The following is a 21,970-nucleotide window of genomic DNA, read 5'->3' on the forward strand; positions in this document are numbered from 1 at the left end:
TTTAACTCCTCCATCCATTTTTCACTAAAACACAATAAATGATTTATGGTGGAGAGAAAGCTGCAAGCCAAGAACTGAACTGAAGATGTTTCCTCATCTTTATTAACTTTTAACAGCAAGGAAGAAGAATTTGGAACACATTTCTACTCCTGCTATTTCTGAATACAGCAGAATGGAGGGTTTTCTAGATTTCTTAGTTTTTTGTTTTCTTACTCATTTCTCATCTGGCCATCCCTTCAGAGCACATACTGTGTGTGCCCTTGCTTGGTTAGCTTATAGCAGCTACTGTGCCTCATGGGTCATTCTCTCCACTTAATGTCCCATTTATCTGCGCCATCTTCATCTGTACATGTGTTAGCCTACCTGTTGGTGAATGATTTTATTTTCATTTGTTACAAGTTTCAATATATTAAAGCAAGTTTTTCAGATTACCTACAGCCTTAACATCCTCTACAAATCTGAGTAGATGATATAAATGTGCTCAGCAAATTTCCTTCCCCCACTACTAGGCTTGCCCCCCAGCATTCTGCTCTAAGCACATCCTTAGTTTTAATGTGGGTAACATTTACTATAATGTATAAGGTTGGATATATTTAACTAGAGTAAAAATTGAATAGAGTGAAATTAACAGCTCTAGGGTGTAGAATGCAATATTCATTTTTTAATTGATTTTTTAAAAAATAAATGACAGCCGAATGCATTACAATTCTTTTTTATTGAATTTTTAAAAAAATAAATGACAACAGAATGCATTACAATTCTTATTACACATATACAGCACAATTTTTCATATTTCTGATTGTATATAAAGTATGTTGACACCAATTCTTGTCTTCTTACATGTACTGTGGATAAGATTCATTTTTTTCTAAACCCTGCTTCCTATCTCCTTAAAATTTTGGGGACAGAATTTTTTCTCTATATATCTGGGTCAAGAAATAGAGAATGTCTTATTTTGTTTCATTTTGTTTTTTGTTTTTTCCTTAAAGGAAAATTGGCAACACCTTTCTGAGCTGTAAAACTAAGAGGAAATGGTCACTTGTTATGAGTCCTACATTTCTTCATTTTTCAGAATCTGTAGTCTTTTGCAGTTTTCATAGTGCACTTTAACAAACCATAAAAACTTTAAAAATCTGAAATCTTTGAAGAGACTTTTTACTTTTAGAACCATATATTTTTCTGCAGGTAATAAGATTTCTGTTGAATATTTATTCATCTTAGTGATCCAAGTGACCCTTGGGCTTAAATTCCTAATGGTAACTGAGTTCCTCTTGTTGCCTGTATGTACAGATAAAAGGAAACGAAATTATTAAGCCCTAGTGATTCCCTGATCCCAAAACTTCATTCTTCATTAATTAAGGTGGTAGTAGTAATAGTCCTCTATAAGGATGCTAAGGAAAGGGTCCTGCTTATATAGAATTAATGATCTAAATACTTAGTAAATGTTTATAGTATAGGTAACTAATATTCTGGGGGAGTGTTTGTTTTGTCATAAATTTTTATTTTTGCTTTGGAAGATAAATGTAAAATGATCACACTCTATAAAATTTATTTGTGGGAGCCAACCAGATGAAAAATAGATATGAAGTAGAGGTTAAGATTTGGAGCTCTGGAGTTTCCTGTCTGTAACTTCAACTAGGCTAGGCTAGCTTTGAATTTTTCCTGAAATGTTAGAAATGTATGTAACCACACAAGAGACAGAAATACCTTTTTCTTTGGGGGTGCTGTGATGGCTCCTCTGACTCTAAGGGTCCTTAGAAAGAGAGAGATTGAGCACCGTGCTGACCCCTTTTATTGAGGAGAAGCCATTCAAATGAAGCAAGGGGTCAGGTTTCAGGGGGTTGAGGCTAGCTTCATGAAGTCTGCTGTCAGCAGGTTGACTGACATCTAGGAAGGCCCTACCCAAGAGCAGAGTAAGAGAAGGGGACACACAAAGGGCGTTTCCATGGAACGTTCTGTCCCAAACAGGACAAAAGGGTAATATCACAAGGAACAGGTGAGCGTAGCTCGATCCCTGGGGACGTAGGAAGGCACACCCGCGCATGAAGACACATTTGGTTGCATTATTTCTACCCTCAAGATAGGGGCTACCATCTATGGCTACTTGAAAGAAGCCAGATCATCAGGGATGACTGACAGTGCCTCAAACCAATCAGGAGGGGGAAAACGCTGGTCACATGACATGGCAGCCTCCCACAAGGTTTGTTTTTGATAGGTATTATATAGTTGTATTTTATAAAGACATCTTAGATGCAGGGGTCTTACTACTAATAAAAATTTGACTGCTATTTTAGGTGTGGACATGCTAGCCATGTTTTGTCCATGTGTTTCTTGCAGAAGAAGTAAAAAGTAAGGGTTATTCTGAATTTTTTTCTTATTTAGTAGGATTCAAAATGAACCCCAATAACATTTAAATAATCCATTAATTATAAAGAAAAGCTAATTGTCGAAGAGGTGGGTCTCAGAGGCCATTAAGAATAAAAACTTGTCGAATTTCATAAGCATGTTTATGAAGCCTGAATCACACTAAACCTCAAATCAAGGCAAAGGGATTTATTTAGCAATTTGAGTATTCCTGGAAGTAAATTAAACTTCAAGTTAAGCCAGACATGGAGGCAAACGCATGTAATCCCAGCAACTCAGGAGATTGAAACAAGAGGATTCCAAGTTCAAGGCCAGCTTCAGCAACTTAGTCAGGCCTTAAGCAACTTAGCAAGATCCTGTCTCAAAATAATGAATGAGGGCTGGGGTTGTAGTTCAGTGGTATAGTGCTTGCCTTGCACATATGAGGCACTGGGTTTGATCCTCAGCACCACATAAAAATAAATTAATTAAATAAACGTATTGTGTCCATCTACAACTAAAAATATTTTTTAATTTAAAAAATATAATGAATGAATAGATGGACTGGGGATACAAACTCAGTGGTAAAGCACTCCTGGGTTCAATCCCCATTACCAAAAAAAAAATTTTTTTTCAAGTTAAAACAAAAATAAGTATTCACACAATTTAAATATTTATATACACCCAACAACAAAATTATGTTATTTTATAGAGTAGGACTACATGTTATTTTTAATAGTCTCATCAATTAAAGCTGGCATGACACAAAGGCATTCACTGAATGTCTAACTGAATTATTTTTGTTTTATTAATTGTGATTTGATATGCAGTATATCTGATCAGTATAAGGAAAATATTTATAGGGTTTTACTGTATTTTTTTAAAAAATGCTAAACACGTAGCTCCAAACCTTTGCAAAGAGGCTTAACACACTGTCCTTCCTTTTCCTGATTCTGAAGAATGTTATTGAACAAGAAGATAAATGTAGTAATGGGGGGAATAAAGACTTTGAGGCAGGATAAATGAATTTTGTTCCTTTTTTTTTTTTTTTTTTTTTTTTTTGAGTTTAGCTCTCTGCTGGAGCCTCTGGAAAAGAATGGCATTAAAACAATAACATTTCTGGAAAGTTAGTAATTTTCAGGTCTTTCTTAATGCACTCTATATTGAGAGATAACAGTGGAATGATAATCCAGCAAGGAATTAAAACTACTTAATTAATATATAGGCAGTTGGACCTGCCTCTGAAGACTTCAGCAGGTAAATAAAGAGCAATACATTTTGTAGCCAATTCAGACTGTGAGCTAGCCACAGAATAATCATAAAAGTAATTTGCCAGGAATTCAGTAAGTAATCAATACATGTTAGCTTTAAAAAGTGGTATCTTCCAAACAATAAAATGCCAGTTCCTTGAGGGCAATAATATCAATATCCCAAATAATATTCAGTACCTCTTCATTCAGTCTTTATGATGAGTCTTTATGATGAGTATATGCCGTACCTCTCAAAATGACTTCCTTGAATGTGTTGCAACAACTAACCTATACTTAGAGTAAAAATCTGACAGAAAGAGGAGAGTGGGAAGAGAATAGCAGGCCGTTTGTTGGCTGATGGAGCTGGCCTTTCATTCTCTACATTGTATACAGTATGGAAAAGTCAACTGGTCTGAGAAAGTATGTTCAGATCTCATAGACAAATAGATTGCAGAATTGAAATACTGTAGGCTCTGGTTACTCTCTGTATCAAACAATACAGGAGCAACTCATCTGTCTTCCCAGAGCCCATTATTCATCTAACCTTACTCAAGTGAGAACGAGGTTAAAGTAAACACCTTCAAGACCACTATCCCTGTGTCTCCATATGCCATCAGATACTGACCTATGAAACCTATTTGAGAATCTAATACAAACAGATCCTTGTAAGAACAAACAAAGCACTTAATACTTAAACCAAAAATGTCTCCTTTCTATCATTTATTTTCTTAACAATTTGCAATTTGAAGTATAACATTGGGAATACTGACATTTTGGCATATTTGGTATAACCAAAGGTTATCTTGACAAATTCATTTTTAACTTCTTTTTTCCTGGTGCAAATACACACACACACACACACACACACACACACACAGTAGTTTGGCATAATTATAGAAGCAAATTGGCCTGACCACATTCCTGATAATTTTTGGTAGAACTCCTTTGGCAATGCACTGAAGTTGTATGTGGACAAAAACTGTTAATTTACAGATCCCACCAGGCATTCTCTTTTCTATTTGGCAAGTACCCTTCTTCCCTCTTGAGATTAAGAAGTATCATTCTACCTTGTGGGAGTCCGGAGTTTTGTTTCTAAGTGGACTGCTCAAATTAGATAGGGGAAAAAGGAGAGATAAGAGTTTTCCACATGACTGACATGGTCAATATGTTCCAGAGAGGCCAAAGTCATTGTTTTAATGGATAGATTTGGGTTCTGTGCTAGTTGAGTTTCATAAACTTTTAAGTAGCAGGTTCTCTAATTTTTGCTTTTGTTTTTAAAATATGTGCATTTGACAGAGCAAGAAAGCACAAACATTTTGACTATAGCATAGAATGAGTTTTTCATCCTGGAAAAGAAAAGTTCAATTTGTTACTTTTTGAGTTTTTAAATTATATTTGAAATTTTCAGTATGCAAAAATACTGCCTTATTTTTTTACTTAACCAGTGTATCAGCATCAAATGCATTTAAATCAGTTTAAAATCCCTTTTTTGATTAAGAATAAGGATCTAAAATCATGTACAATCAAAAGAATGAAAAGTTATACTCCATTTATGTATGATGTGTCAAAATGCATTTTACTGTCATGTATAACTGATCAGAGCAAATTAAAAAAAAAAGAAGAAGAAGAAGGACCTAAACAACCAATATCTCCACACATGGTAGTAGTAGTGAGCTGTTGTCCTACATTTCATTAGGAATATGACCTTTCCATTATGACCATTTATTGTATTGTCCCCTTCCTAAGTGGCTGCACTTTCTTATTACAGTTTTCCAATCCAAAATGGTAATGACCTAAGATAGCAGCTCTTTCAGCCTTGCAGGCCAGATGTAGCATTTTTGTGTTGGCAGCTACATACACAGAATGAAAAAAATTGCACAAATCCAATGAAGAATCTCAAAAGTGATTTTTTGTCAGTGTGTCTCTGAAGATGGAGAAGACCAAGCTGAAAAAAGAAAGAAAGAAAATGAGATAAGAATGTATTACTTGCAGTTCTAGGGGTTGTGGTATCAAAACCATGACTTTTGTCACGGACGTACCAACTTTATATACATAAAAGTTTTAAAACTTTCTACAGTGAATGTGTATTAGAGTTCAGAAATAAAATACAATTCTTTTTGAGAATTTGGTGGTGATTGTGAATAACTGTTTAAATTCAAACCTTCTGCCTAATTGAGACACTCTCTTTTGTGACTGCTGTGTTGATATGCCTATCATAACTAGGAAATTCCAGAGCAGATCTGGTACCATGCGCCTGCTGATTAGGGGGTCTCTTAGAAAGCCTAAGAGCCTTCTACAGCAATACTTTAGTATTTAGCTGTGATCCTTGTAGAAGAGTGTGTGTGTGTGTATATAAATGTAAAAATTACAATAATGCTGAATTGATTTATTTTCCTCTGGTTTGCCTAGCTATGCCCCAATTTCTGTATCATACTCTATAGGCCTAAACTCTGAAATGTGATCTCACTAAGTAAGTTAAAGATTGTTTTCTGTAGGGTCCACTGAGAAATCAGTGTCACTATGGAAAGTAATACCAGGCGTTTCTGTTGACTTGAAGATTATTGAGCTCCTCATTCATGAGGTGGGTCAGAGGTATTCTGTTGAAAAAATGCCAGCCTTGATGACATACAACAGGTGCAGAGCTCTGCCCTGGAAGCCCTGGGAACACTCTGAGAATGGCTGGCATTTTGGCAATGCTTACAGCTCCCACAGCTGCTGTGCATCAAGTGCATACTGCTCCAGCACTTCAGCGTGCTGTGATGCAGGACTGGGCTCAACTCTTCCTTAACACCCCAAGCTGTGACTGACTATCAAATATCTGGCCAGAGTATTGCCACAAGGGTTGTCAAGTGAAATTCTGGGGCAGAAGTCAGCAGTCAGTTAGTGTGCCCTCAATAGTTATTCAACCAGGGTAAAGGGAGTAGAAAAGAAATTTAGAGTAGGTCTATTATTTTAAAAAAGTACAGAACCAGTGTTACAACTGGGAATTTTAGAGTCCTTGGCTAAGAGTCAGGTGTATGGTATTATATAAGGATTTATCAGTCACTGTTTAAAAAGAATATTGGATAGCCTCTGTGAAATGAATGAGGGGAGCTAAGCCAGGATGAGGCAGATTTAGTAATAAGTTCTCTCATCACATCTCTTGGCCAAGAAAAACATGCACTTTCTCCAGAGACAGAATTTTTCTTCTATTCCAGGAGGTGGAGGAACAAATGAAGTGTATGTAGTCCAGGCTTTCAGATGAGCAATTTTCACTAGCAAATTTTTGAAACCTACTACCTCCAAAGAAGTGAAAAGAAAAATTGCGAGCTAACTAGAGACTTTCCACATTGGGAATAGCATCTCTGTAAAACACAAGCTGGTCTTGTGTTCAGTTCCCCCACCCCCAAATACAGAAATCTTGGTCTGGTGTTAATATACTAGGCCAGCATGCTCTGTCTCCCAGAGTGGTGGTGGGTTTTGACTATGTAAATGTGCAGCAGTATGTGGAACTGTTTCTCTTTATAATCCTGAAGATTGTAATAGTAATTAGAAGAGCTTTTAGTCTTGGGTCATTTTATTTGACTTGAGAGACATAAAGAATATTTAAACCTCTCTTTTCAGATTGATCTTGACTTTCCTCGTTTTTTTTCCATCTCAGATTATTCAACCCCTGTTAGAACTTGACCAAAATAGAAGCAAGTTAAAGTTGTATATTGGACACCTGACGGCCCTCTGCCATGACCGAGACCCCCTAATCCTTCGTGGACTCACTCCACCAGCTTCCTATAACTTGGATGATGACCAGGCAGCTTGGGAAAATGAGCTGCAGAAGATGACCCAGGAACAGGTAAGTCTCTCAGTTGAGCTTTGACAAGAACCTAGAAAAGTTCAACTGATATTTGGGTTGATACAATGAGCGCTACCTTGGGGGAGAAGGTTCCATATATCACTTTTAATTGATTTGTACTTTTAATTTTTTTCCTTTTTCTTTGTTTGCTTACTTTTTAAAGTTTGTGTTTGCTGGGGATGGAACTCAGAGCCTCATATATGCTAGGCAAACACTGTACCACTGAGCTGCATCTCCTGTCCTAAATTTATTTTTTAAATTAACAAAAAAAGGTATTTATCATGGACAACATACTGTTTTGATGTGTGCACATTTTGGAATGTCTAATAAATCAAGCTACACATTTCTCACATGCTTTCTTTATTTTATATATATATATATATATATATGTGTGTGTGTGTGTGTGTGTGTGTGTGTGTGTGTGTGTGTGATGAGAATTAATTAAAATCAGCTCCTTAGTGATTTTCAGGAGTTTAAACATTGTTATAAACAATAAGCAGCTTGTTGTATAATAGATCTCTTGAATTATTCCTACTTTCTAACTTAAGTTTTGAACCCTCTTGCTGACATCTCCTCAACCTCCTCCCTCTCCCCCATCCCTGGTAACCACCATTCTTCTGTTTCATTCAAGATTGTTAAACATGAATAGTCTTCAACAGATATTTGGCATTATCATTTCAAGGAAGTGCCATTTGATTCTTCCCCCAGAGATACTTGCTTATGTATCACAAAGGACTGATGTAGAAAGGAGGGTTACGAACAGTCTATTAACCTGCCCTAGGTTATCGCTTAGAAGGGATGACCACTAAAAAAAGGTCTGAGGTTAGAATATTTGGATAAGGGACTTTTGAAAAGTAGCCTGGGGAACTGTGTACTACAATTTACCATTAAGTGGAAGAACCATTAGATGAATTAGTTGAGGTCAACCCATGTCTTAGTCCATTCAGGCTGTTATAACGAAGTACTAGGTGGCTTATAAACAACAGGGATTTATTTATCAAGTTCTAGAAGCTAGAAATCCTATATTGAGCAGTAGAAATTAAGGTAAATCATACTTATATACTGAAAAAAACATTCCTTCTTCTGTTAGGCCATAAGCATTGAGGACTGAGTCAAATCAATCACTAATTGAGCTAGGTTTGGGTTTGTTTTTGCTACAGTTATACTTCATTGTACCACAATCTTTAGATTTTCCACTGCCTTGTGTTTTTTTAATTAGATTTACTTTTTAACTGATACATAAAAATTATACATATCAATGGGGTATCATGTATATATTAATGGGGTACATGTGGCCTGCACCACAGAGGGCTTTCCATCCTCCTGCCCTCTCCAAGCTGCAGACTGCCCTCATTTCTTAATGTATCACTCAGAGTGGAAGCATTAATGCTCTCTTCATCCTTCCACCTCAGTCTTAGCATGCCTGCCTCACCCCCACTGACAGATACCAGCTCCTACTAGCAGTGCAGGATCTAGACTGTAAGGTGATTTCCTACTGCTTCCCCAGTAGAAGCAGAATTCTGCTTTGAATCAGTCCATATTTAGGGGCCTACTGGACTTCCTCTCTCTTTTCTAGTGACAGTTTGCTTTTGCTGTGTGTCAGTGTAAGAGGTGGGAAGGATTTTCTACTCCTCCTCTGGTGGCAGTCAATCTGCCTAAGAACAGGGGTAGTGAAGGTTTCCTTTCCTTCTCCCAGGGGTGCACAGCTTTTCCTGTCAGAGCAAGGTTAGGCTCTGGGCACTGAAGGATTTCCTGCCCTCCCTGGCACTTGCTTTTTACTTCATATCAAATAACAGTCCAGATGCCTAGCATCTCCTGGCCGCCAGTCACTAACTATGGTCATAAATGACATGGAGCATGGACAGATTGATTACCCTAGTACTCCTGCTGTCCCTCAGCTTTAGCAGTCACAGCACATGTATACCCCAGAGAGAGAGAGAGAGAGAGAGAGCTCTCTCAGGTTTTCTATTTTATACCCAGTCCTACAACAAACTCTCAGTGGAGGCCAGTGGAAGTGGATTCCTTTTTCTCTGGGGCTCCAAGGGATTCTACTCTGTCAGGCTGGCCCATGTTCTGACTTTAAGAATTTATTTAAATTGTAGGTATTAAATTGTTTTCTTTACCAACTTTTTGGTACTGGAGATTTAACCCAGGGATACAATATCACTGAGCTATAACCCCAGTCCTTTCTTCATTTATTTTTTATTTTGAGGCAGGGTCTTTCTAGGTTGCAGAGGCTGGCCTCAAATTTGTGATCTTCCTGCCTCAGCCTCTCAAGTAGCTGGGAAAACAATCATGTGCCACTGTGCCCTGCTCTCTTTACCCACTTTTAAGGCTGCTGTCTCTTCTTCTTGTTCTTTGCCAAAGGTATGTTCATCTCTCCTCAGATGGGCTTGTCACCCTTGAATTCAATTTATGTAGTTACCTTAGGATCTCTAATCTCTGATAGGCTCCAAAGAATTATGATTTTTATAGATTATCCAGATCTTCTTCTTGTTAGGGTAAAACTAATCTTTTAGGGCTTTCAACATTCTAAGCAAAAGTAGAGCTCCTTATAAACTTGGATAATTGTCAGTTTGCAAGGTAAAAGAAGAAAATGCATAGAAGACAGTATTTTATGGCTTTATTTATTTCTTGGTTCTTGGATATACGAAGTTTTACTCTATTTCCACAAAGCTCTGTTTATCTAAAACCCTCTAATTCAGCTTCTGAAGATAGCTGTAGTGTATTAAGCTTATGCTACAGTATTTTTTCTGTGCAGACTATTTGTAAAATAGAGATGATGAAAATAACCCCTTGAGCTGGGTGCAGAGGCTAAGGCAGGAGGATTGCACATTGGAGGCTAGCCTCTACAACTTAGTGAGACCCTTTCACAAAATAAAAAATAAAAACTAGTAGAGCATCCCTGGGTTCCATTCCCAATGCCATTTTAAAAAAGAAGAAGAAAAGAACAACTCGCTGTATATGTATGTTGTTTTAAGAATTGGAATTCTTCAGCTTTGGGGTACTGATAAGTAACCTGGTACTTTAATTTGTGCTTACCTAAATAGGGCTTACAGACTATTTGAAGAGCCAGAAGAGAACAAGGTAACTTCTCATACCCTTAAAGAATGATAGCTTGAGAATCAGAAAGGAAATAAGGTGTTTGTCTTAGTCCATGTTCTGTTGCTAATAATGTAGTGCCATAGACTGGGTAATTTAAATAAAAGAGGTTTGTTTTGGTTCTGGTCTGTTGAAGGGCAGATCTGTATCTGGTGATGGCCTCCTTGCTGGCAAGGTTCTGAGGCAGCACGGTGTATCACTTGGAATAGTCAGGAATTGTGTGAGAGACCTAGCCAAACTAACTTTCACAGTAGGCTCAATCTGGAAATAAGCCATTGTCACATTAATCTATTAATCCATTAATTCCTTGAATGAATTAATCCATGCATGAGGACAGAGTGTTAATCACCTCTTAGGTTCTATAATGGGGATGAAATTTCAACATGAGTTTCAAAGGGGACAAACCATATTCAGACTATAGCATTGTTCCTTCATCTAACCCAATCTGGAAAATTTCTTTTGACCAAGCAGAAATAAAACCTCATGAATGTATTCAAAGATAACAGTTCCCATTGCTTAAAATATACATACATATACAACCGCATTGCAGAAAAAATGGTGAGCCTCCTGTGGTAGCCCCCATCTGTCATCCCAGCTACTCAGGAGACTGAAGAATTTAAATTCAAGGCCAAACTAGGCAACTTAGTGAGACCCTGTTTCAAAATAAACTTAAAAGACTGGGGATCTAGTTAAGTAGTAGAGCACTTGCCTACCATATGCAAGACTCTGGGTTCAATCCCTAGTAAGGCAAAAAAAAGCAAAAAGAAGAAATAATAGCACTGGAGTGAACTAATCTGGATCCAAAGTCCAGCTCTGTCACTGTCTGGTTTGACAACACTGGAGCAGTTCTTAAACTTTCAGGCCTCAGTTTTTTCAGCTTTAAAATAGAGATAATAATGCTTATCTTCTAGGGTTACTTGAGTTTTAATGAAATAATAATACCAAAATATATTATATATATATGTAATATATATTGCTAGTATAATTGGAGAGAAACACTTAGTAGTGGTGGATTTAAAGGGAGCTAATGTTAGACCTTATATTCAGTCATGAATCCCTTTATCAGATTCTCCCTCCACACTAGTTAAGTTTTCTCAATTTTATAAGCTTTTTTCTTTCTTTACAAGGTACTCATATGTATGGCACTTCTTTTTGTATAAACCATAGCATTATAAAGAATAAAAATAGTGAGTTCAGGTAGATTTGAGAGATAAATAAATCTTTGGGTTTTTTAAAGTAATGGTGAATGGAACTCAGGGTGTCATACATGCTAGGCAAGCACTCTGCCACTGAACTATATCTCTTAGCCCTTATCTTTCAAAGAAATCCAGAAATGAGAATATAAAAATTTTGGTCAGTTAATGAAAAATTAAAGATCAATCCTAAGAATAGATTGAAGGGAGCACCTGAGAAAAAATTAGAAAATAGTCTTATCATTATGTCAATTCTACAGAGGTTCACGTAGGAAATATGATGGTTTATTTGTTTTGTTCCTGGTACTATAAAATTGACAGAACTGGCATTCATTTTCTCTAAATAAAGCATTCCATTTTTGAAAGTTAGAAGATTGTTTAGACCCAAAGATCTATCACACTTTTTTTTTCCCAACCTCTGTAACTTCCTATGGTAGCTTAATGGTAGTTACAGGGATACCTACATGGCAGAATATGATAAATTTCTTTCTAGGTCCATAGCAGTGACTTTTCATTTTGGTTTTCTATGTCTGTACCCAAATTTTGTATTCTTTGGAGGTTTCTTGGGGCATGGTACATTAGTTTGGATTGAACTGAATTGAGCAGGTGGGTACATGGACAACAGGCAGGCAAAAATATGCTTGTACACACACACACACACACACAGATGCCATATACTATTGGTGTCAGCTTGAGTATTGTGGAAGTTAGAGGCACAGGTTTTAGAGCCACACAGCTTTGAATTTTCATTGTCTGACCTCCTCTTGTCTATTTGCCCTTAAGCTTCTTAACATCTCTGTGTCAGTTTCTTCATCTTGCAGTGGACATAAGGTTGTTGTAAGAATCATGATGCTTCTAGATGGTAGCTGTTATTGCAGTTATCATTGTCATTTTCAGTTAATATTTTACTGAGAATCAGCCTGATGGGACACCCCATCCCCTACCCCACCTCTGCCGCGCGCCCACACGCACACGTACACACACATATCACCTTGGAATTTTTCCTTGTTCTCTAAGCATGATTCTACATCTTTAGTCATATATGGATTTTCTTTGTCTCAAGCTTCCTGTCATTCTATGACCATGCTTTGATCTGAGAGCATATATATCAAAAAATGATTTGCACAGAATTCCAAAAGAATGTTTCCTCTATGAAAACCTTCATTTGCCATTTTTTTTACTTTATACATGTGTGTATGTGTATGTTTTCCAGTTTATATCACATTATTTTTAACAAAATGTCTCAAGCATTCTGAAAAGTATAGACAACACTGTACCCAGAATTAACTAATTACTTTGTCATATCTGCTTCAGATCTTTTTAATGCTAAATATAGTGTGATATTGTGTTATAATAAGAAACATGTTTGAGCTCTGCTCCTGGTTTCTTGCACACAGCTCCTAAAACATTTGGGATCTCTGGAGTGATAAGTGTCTTCCGTATGCTAATGAAATGACTGGAGGCTGAGGGCTCCTGGATAATCTCAGGTTGGATGCTGGTTGTCAGCAAAACCAACCAAGTGATTATAAATTTGGAAATTTAGAAATTTCTGCCCCACCCCACCCCCCAACCTCTGGGAAGGGAATTAGACTAAAGGTTGAATTGATCACCAGTGTTCAGTGATGTTCACTCATGTCTGTATAATTAAGCCTCCACAAAAGGACAGAGTTCAGAAAACTTCCAGATAGCTGAACACATGGAGGTGCCTAGAGGGTGGCACACCCGGAGAGGGCATAGAAACTCAGCATCTCTTCCCACATACCTTACCACCTCTTTATCTGGTGTTCATTGGTATCCTTTGTAATATCCTTTATAATAAATCAGCAAACATGTTTACCATAGTTCAGTGAGCTGCATAGCAAATTAACCAAACCTGAGGAAGGGATTGTGAGAATTCTGGTTTATATAGTCAGTCATTCAGAAGCTCAGGTAATAACAACCTGGTGCTTGCAGCTGGCATCTGAAGTAAGGGGGCAGTCCTGAGGTACTGTGCCTTTATACTGAAGGAAAAGATACTATCTCCAAGTGGACAATCAGAACTGAACTAAATTATAGGACACCCAGTTGGCGTCCACCGGGAATCTGATATCAGAAGTATTATACTAAGTATATGAGAAAACACTTGACTCTTACATTAGTCTTCATACCCCTTCTCAACTGCATTCTTCTTTTTCCATCTGCAGTAGCAACTGCTGTCCTAAATTGGTATGCATTTTTACATACACATTTTTAATATACATGTGTCCATAAATAATATGCAGTACTTTTTAGGTGTGATATGAGTTTGAAATACATAGTATCATACTACTCAGGCTGTGTTTCCAGTCATTATTATTTACTGAACCCAGGCCCACTGGTCACTTGGTATTGGAAGAAGAGACATTGTTGACATTTTTCAGAGAAGGGGAATCTTGTGCCATTTTATGTGATCCTGGATCCCCAAAGAAGCTTTTTTTAAAGAAATAGATTAAGGCATTGTAAAGGTAGAATGTTAAGAGTACAAAGTGGTTTGCTCTAACTAAGAGATATATTTTCTTAAGTTCAATTTTAAATTTAAACGTCTTCTCTGCTTTGGACTATCATTTGTTATCTTTCAGAATCATAGCTCATAATTGTAATTCCAGGGGTCCAGGTTTTCCACACTGAACCACTAACTTCTTACATCTACAAGATGCCCTCATTTCTTGCCAACCCCTTTTGTTTTGCTATCTCTTGGGAAACACTAATCTACTTAGTGTCTCCATAAATCCAGCATCAACACCAGCTAACAAACAACTGACAGCTACTCATGGAGTTGAGTTACTGGTTCCTAGGCTGAGTATTACATCATGAAAATGGTGGGAAATTTTTAGCTAAAACTTTTTTGACAGATGACTTTTCCCTTGATTATAAATACAAACAGTTGTTTTTGGTTTGGGGGGTTTTTTGTTTGTTTGTTTGTTTGGTTGGTTGGTTTTAAAATTTCAAACTTAGTTACTTTCAGAGAGCTCAAGATTTGGGGCCCTGAGTGTTCAGGAGGGGCAACAATGTATTTAACATAAATACTGTGTGTGTTTTTAAAAGGCCATACCAAACATATGCTACACATCAATTCCTTAGATTCAGAGAGATGCAGCAGGGTGGGAAACTTTTGATATCTGCAGGTGCAGAGATTGGAAAGACAACATTCATGTATGTAATCTTTCTCATAGCTTTAAGTGATTGCATTCAACTTTACAATGAGGTGAGGAAACATAAGTCTTCAATGGCTGTCTTATTTATGCACTGCTGTGCTATATAATGTGATTTCCCTGTACCAGTAAACTGCAACTTTTCAACTTGTCACTGACGCAATGGCTCACATAGTTAGCAAGTGAATGTGGCAAACAACTTGGAACATAATATTGTTCTTGGGTCTAAATAACCTACTTTTGAGGAATGTTATGTATTGCAATTTTATACACATTAGCCAGAGTCAGGTGGTCTAAGAAGATTTGATTTTGGCTACTGATGGTTAATAGTTATTTCACTTGCACTTCAAATATTTTGGTTTGCAATGAATGGATACATCCAAATTACATTTTGAATTATTGTGTATTTGGGTTCTAGTCCTTTGGTTTTTCTGTCTCTAGACCATACCAAGCATATATTGTTCAAAAAATTAATTCAGAGCCACTTTACCTCTGTGATCGTTTTAGTTCCAACAGCTAAATAAATTTGGACCAGATTAGATTTGATAGTCTTTATGGCCAAGAAAACATTGTTTTTAAATATTTTGTATACTTGAAGAACAGCCTTTATTTTACCTCTTTGAGATAATATCACATTATATAATTTTACTTCTTTCAAGTCATGTAATAATAGAAACTGGGACTCAGGGTATAATTTAGTGGTAGAGCATGTACTTAGCATGCTTAAGGTCCTGGGTTTAATTCCCAGCATACACACACACAAAACAAATTAGAAATTATATTCACAGTATTATATTAGTAGCTTTAAGGTTGCAGGGTTGCATGTTTCAGAATGGCAAAATAAAGAAGCAGAAATTCAGTTCTCAATATACAGTCTTCAAGGTTGAGAGAGTAGTTTGGGAGCAGTGCTTCTCAGAGGTGGTGGTGACCCTCGAACCCTCCCAAAAGAGATTTCCTCCTCTGCATTCCCATCCTCATAACTCAAATAATCAAAGAGAAAGTGAGAATTTTTTTAAAAAAATAAGGAAAAGCCATGAGTGAGCTGTCAGACACTGTCAAGAGGGAAATTTGATTAGTTATGCAGTTTTTATAGTATTCCACAAGATAAAACAAACCAGTAGTTTAGCAAAAACATGTTTATTTGAATTCTTAGGATCTGAAAGAAAGTTCTTCCCAATGGGTCCTAATAAAGAATCAAGCTATAAGCAACATTTTCAACATCTTTCCATTTTATGCAATAATAAGTTTCATAGATTTGTTTAACATCTCAGCAATATCATAACACCAAAGTTCATTTTCATAAAGAAACTATTCTCTAGGAGAACGTAGATATTGCTACCCAAAGTACTCACATCTCTAATGTATAATTTAGTATAAGGAATAAATTTTCAAGTCTTTGGGAAAATGTAGGCAATACCTCCTCAACATTAGTATTCTTGACTAGTTTTTCTCTATATGCAGCAAAAGTTTAAGGATATAGTATCTAACCAATACCACAACGTAAATATCCTGTGTTCCTTCTAAATGAAAAGTCATTTTAAAAGTCTGTCCATCTGCCCTTTCCCACTTATGGCCAAGGAGTCAGCTGGCTAGGGCCAGGGATTTGACTGATTTAGCAAAAATGACCAGCAGGACAGAGGCCAAGTGTTTGATGACATAGCTGATATGTTTGGCAATGGAGTTGGATTCAAGCATTGGGTCTATGTATTTGGCAGGACAAAGGATTCTGCCCGCACAGCTGGTATGTGTGACTGGCTAGGACCAAGGATTTAACCCACATGGCCAGTATTTTTGACAGGGCCAGGGCTCAGGATCAGTTGGCATGAGTGGAAATACTAGACTGGAGCCAAGAAGGTGGCCTCCATGGTTGAGAGAGATGGATTATACCCCAGGAGACTGAGCAAATGAATGTAAGGGTAGTGTGACCCAGGTTTATCATAGGAAAAGGGAACAGCAGTATAGAAAGGGCAAAGACAAACCTTGTGGTGTTGGGCTGCTATTAAGAAATATTGATGTGAGGTCTGGGCTTGTGGCTCAGTAATAGAGTTTTCACCTAGCACGTGTGAAGCACAGGATTCCATCCTCAGCACCGTATAAAGATAAGTAAATAAATAAAATGAAGGTATTATGTCCAGCTATGACTAAAAAAATTTTTTAAATATTAGTGTAAAAACCACAATTTTAAACAGATAAATAGATTTAAATTCCTCTGTGTGTGTGTGTTCATCTGCCTGTATACATACATGTATCTCCTAACTTTGTCTGCTGAGGGGATCTGGGAGCTCTGACATCCTGTGATACAGAACTCACTTAGCACCCAAAGGTTGGCTTCTAGATGCCCTTTTCCACTAAAAGGAATTTCTGCTCTTTGCAGAAATGACTATGTCTAAGGTTGAGTATGGAAAGGTATAAGATAATCCCAGAACATCTTGTTATACTAGAAAGAAAGGAAGTGTTCCAAGAATGGTGGGTATATATATCAGAAGGACCATGGGATCCCTTTCACAAAATCATGGACAGTTGAGCATCAAAATAACAACCATAGTAACATTATAACACATTGAATAGAATAGAAATGTATGAGTCTGTACTGATATTAATAAATAAATCAATGGAAAGAAAGGAGAATTTGGTGGCAAGGAGGTACTGGGGATAAAATCCAGCAGCATTTTACCACTGAGCTGCATTCCCAGCCCTGTACCCTTTTTTTTTTTTTTTGAAACAGGGTCTCAATAAGTTGCCTAGGCTGGTCTCACGCTTGCAATCTTCTTGCCTCAGACTCATGAGTAGCTGGGATTACAGGCATGTGCCACCACACCCAACTTACATAGAGAGATTTATACACACACCTAAATCCACTGAGAAAAATTTTAAATGAGTGAATGAATGATAAAGAGCATGTAAAATATTAGCAGTTAAGGAATCTGGAGGTATGAGAGCTCTTCATATTATTTTTACAACTTTTCTAGAAGTTAATTGTATCAAATTAAAAAGGTTTTTAAATTTTAAGTCAGTAAACTGGAGTTAAGAATTTCATCCTCTTATGAAAATTACAGTGCACAAGAGTATCAAGGGCTTAAGAAGTGTTATTAGCCTAAATAGTAAAGACCCCAAGGTGATACCCTCAGGCAGCCAAAAAATGGTACAGTAACAGACTGTACCAGAAGAAATGGCTTTGTGTATATAAATTGCTTTGGTGTTACCTCACAACCAATGAGTACATATTATAATTTAGCAGATTTTACTTTAACAGAAAGAAATTTTTTCTAGATGTGTCCACAAAAAAGAACAAACACAGGATAATTTCTTTTTTACTGGAGAAGCTGCTCAGTTGGGTTATAGAAGGAATTCAGGGTTGCAAGATGATCTGAGTTAGATTGTTTGTAAGGTTTTTTCCAGTCCCAGTTGTCTTTTATTCTAGTGTAAAAGGAATGTAAAATGCCCTCCCCCAAAAAATGTAGGACTGTATTTGAATGTGACATACTAACAAAAACTCCACAAACAAATTAGATAAAAGAATTGAAAGGGGGAAGATAGGAGTAATGGAAAATAAACAATTGTTAAGAAAGGGTAGTTTACATAAAAAAGTTAAAGGCATAAAACTCAATTATAGGATAAATGAAGGCTTTTGCCTTAATGGTAAGGAGGGCCTTTTCCTCCTTTTTTCTATTTCCATTGAGGATAGAATGAGGGATTATATTAAATTACAAAAAGAAATATTTCTTTTAACATGGGGAAGAGCTCTCTAACTTTAGACTTGTGAAACATGGAACAGATTTCAGAACAAATATTATAGTTTCCCTTTGGAGACACTAAGGTTGAATCCCAAACAATAGTGTGCCCCTCCCCAGCCCACTATACTTGTCAACATCTCCATATCCTGCTTGCCTGATACAGTTCATCTCAACCAGTCAGTAACCAGAGTGACCTATATGTTGAATGATTGGTTTTTTGAAAATGCAACTTTCAGTTTTAAACCTTGGTGGCTCTAGAATTTTAGGTAAAGCAAATGTCTTTTATTGTAAAAATCAGCCTCCATAACCAAAGATTAGCAACAGGTGGTTGTTTTAAGCCTTAATAAATAAATATGATTTAATTCCAGATATTAGCCAAAAGTCACATATATTGCCACAACTACCCCAGCTCAGTGGCATAGTGACATGATACTAGAAAGAAGGGAAGTGTTCTAAACTTAGGTTAGCAAAGTAATTAAGTCAGACGTCAACAAAACTTTAAATTTCTACTCATCAAAACTGGGAGAGCCAGGCACTGTGGCACATGCCTGTAATCCCAGCAGCTCGGAGGCTGAGACGGGAGAATCAAGAGTTCAAAGCCAGCCTCAGCAATAGTGAGGCGCTAAGCAACTCAGTGAGATCCTGGCTCTAAAAATACAAAATAGGGCTAGGGGTGTGGCTCAGTGGTTGAGTGCCCCAAGTTCAATCCCTGGTACCCCGCTCCCCCCCCCAAAAAAAAAAAAACACTGGGAGAAAATATTCAATATATATATATATATATATATATATATATATATATATATATATATATGCAAGTTTATATGCAAGGTATTTTTGAAAACCAGTAACAAAAGACAAAAAAGCATATTTTTTGAAGTGGCAAGAAGACTTTAATAGACTCTTTACAAAATAAAGATAATATAAACACATGAAAAAATGCTCACACATATAAAAACACAATTAGAACCATAGTCTCACTAAAATTAAGAAGATTGATACCATTGGTTGGTGAGGATATGGAGCAACTGGAACCCTGATACACTGCTGATCAGAGTGCAAATGGTACTATACTTTGGAAAAATGTTGGGCAGTTTCTTAACTAAATTATATATACATCTATTCCACAACCCAGATTTCTCATTCTGTGGTATTTACTCAATAAAAATGGAAAGATATATCCAAAAAGACAAGTGACAGAAGACTATTCATAACAGCTTTGTTTGTAAAAGTCCAAAGCTGGAAACAACCCGAATGTCCACTAATAGGAGAACAGATTTTTTTTTAATTACTATATATTGTATAATGGAAAACCGTTCAACAATAAAAAGAAAGAATTTCTAGTATAGGCCTCTTTTTGAATGAATCTTCAAAACACTGTGTTAAGTAAAAGAAACTAGATACAAAAGAATACATACATAATTAATGTATGTATCCATTTATATGACATTCAAGAAGGGCAAATCAGAATGATAAAAATTACAACAGTGGTTACCTAGAGCAACTTACTGAAGAAAGGTATCAGGAAACCTTCTGAGATAATGGAAATGTTCTGTATTTTGATTGGGGAGACAGCAATGTGTGTTGATATATTTATCAAAATTCATCAAATTGTATACTTAAAGATCTGTACATTTGGCTATATATCAATGCTAGTTTAATTTTTTCAAAAGATCATACCCCACCTCCAGTTTCCTTTTGACCTGTTTAAAACTTATTCCACCAAAAAAACTAAAAATGGAATATTTCCCTTGAGTACAAATTCTTTTTTGTTTTTCCACCATAAATGCCAGCCTCCCATCAGGGGCTGAACCACACTGGAATGAACTTCTATCAGCCAGCCCCCTGTGTGGGTCACTAAGCTTTGGATTCCAAGTCTCTTTCCCAGCACTTGGTCCCTTTATAATTTTCAGGAAGTATTGTTCCAGAACTTGGCTCGGATCTTGTCCTTTCCTTGGATTCATTTTTCCATTTGTTTTCTCCATATTTTGATCAATTGCTCCTTGGCTTGCACCTCTCTCTTTTCAAAGTGCTGGTTTAGGGGCTGTTAGTGCTGGGGCAGCACTGGGCACAGAACCTAGAAGTCATCTCCCTCACTCAGGGAATGTGTCAGTCATCAGTCACAGACATGACATTTCATTCTTCCCTCTTGAATGCATTTGTCCTGTTGCTGTACCACCCAAGTAAGCCAAATGGGCATAGGGGCTGATGGGGAGCAAAGCATAAGGGGCAGCAGGGAGAGGAAAGAAGAAAGAAGAATGGTTCTTTGTGGGATAACAAACTTTGTTCTGGTTCCCAGCCCGTATGTTTCTGATCTGGTTTTCCTCTTTTTGTGATGTTTGAACTTGTTTCCTCAGCTCAGATGCTAAATTCTTGTCCAAAAAAACTAAGAGCAGCAGCATGTGAAAGGCCGCAGGAGGCAAGACTAGCAATCCAGTGAAAAGAATAGCAGAACTTTGAAGATAAATGTGCGTCTGTATCAGGACTGGGCTTGGGAATGGGGTGTGTGTGTCTGTGTGTGTGTGTGTCTGTGTGTGTGTGTGTCTTGACAAATTTACGAGAAATATGCTGTGGAATCGACTCACTTTTTCTCTCCTCTGCTCTCACACAGTCTGGCACTTTCTTTTTCCTCTGACAGCTGCCATTAACCTTTTTATGCAAAGACCAGTGTATCTTGCCAATTAGATGTTGAAATAGCTGGCAAAGAAAAGCTTCTTTTAAAAAATAAAGAGATGGAGGAATTGGAGAAGAGCTAGGCAGATACACCACAGGAGGGGCATGACTGACAGGGTGCTGAGTTGACCCTAGGGCCCCAAATTCCTACCTTGCTTCTGATAACATGCCCTAACATTAAGTTGAGAAAGAAAGAGGAAATAGGAATTTGACTATAGAAAAAATAAGGAATTTACATACTTGAAATTACATGAACATTAAGTAGTATTTGCAATTTATTTCCAATGTGAGAATAGCCTATGTATGCATGAAAGGACATACTTAGACACAAAACTATAGGTGTTGTGCTAAATGTATGATAATTTTCTTGTGCAGAGAGAATATTGGGAGACTTGTGTAAATCAAAATTTTATGTAAAAGATCCTTCCAGCTGGGCACAGGTGGTGGCTATGTCTGTAGTCCCAGCTACTCAAGAGGCCGAGGCAGGAAAATTGCTTGAGTCTAAGAGTTTGGGGCCAGCCTAGGCAACATAGTGAGATCCCATCTCATAAAAAAATAGCAAACAAACCTTCCAGCCATTTCCTTCCTTAACTTGTCTTAGAGAAAGATTATTTTGTCCTTTCTGTCATATTTATCAGATCTTTCCCTCCACTTCTTGACTAGTGGCTTTTTTATTTAG

The 21,970-nt window shown here is 37.0% G+C and overlaps 1 protein-coding gene across 5 annotated transcripts in view; it reads left to right on the forward strand.

Annotated features, from left to right (window-relative positions):
• Erc1 (ELKS/RAB6-interacting/CAST family member 1) overlaps positions 1–21,970 on the forward strand; it is a 546,275-nt gene that overhangs the window by 498,685 nt on the left and 25,620 nt on the right. For all 5 annotated transcript variants that reach the window (XM_071610305.1, XM_027951274.3, XM_027951275.3 and 2 more), the window contains one exon: positions 7,234–7,422. In XM_071610305.1, coding sequence (XP_071466406.1) covers positions 7,234–7,422 — 189 coding nt within the window. The remainder of the gene's footprint in view (positions 1–7,233; positions 7,423–21,970) is intronic.

The sequence above is a fragment of the Marmota flaviventris genome, chromosome 3 (genome assembly GCF_047511675.1).
Source record: "Marmota flaviventris isolate mMarFla1 chromosome 3, mMarFla1.hap1, whole genome shotgun sequence".
NCBI classification, from domain to species: Eukaryota; Metazoa; Chordata; class Mammalia; order Rodentia; family Sciuridae; genus Marmota; species Marmota flaviventris.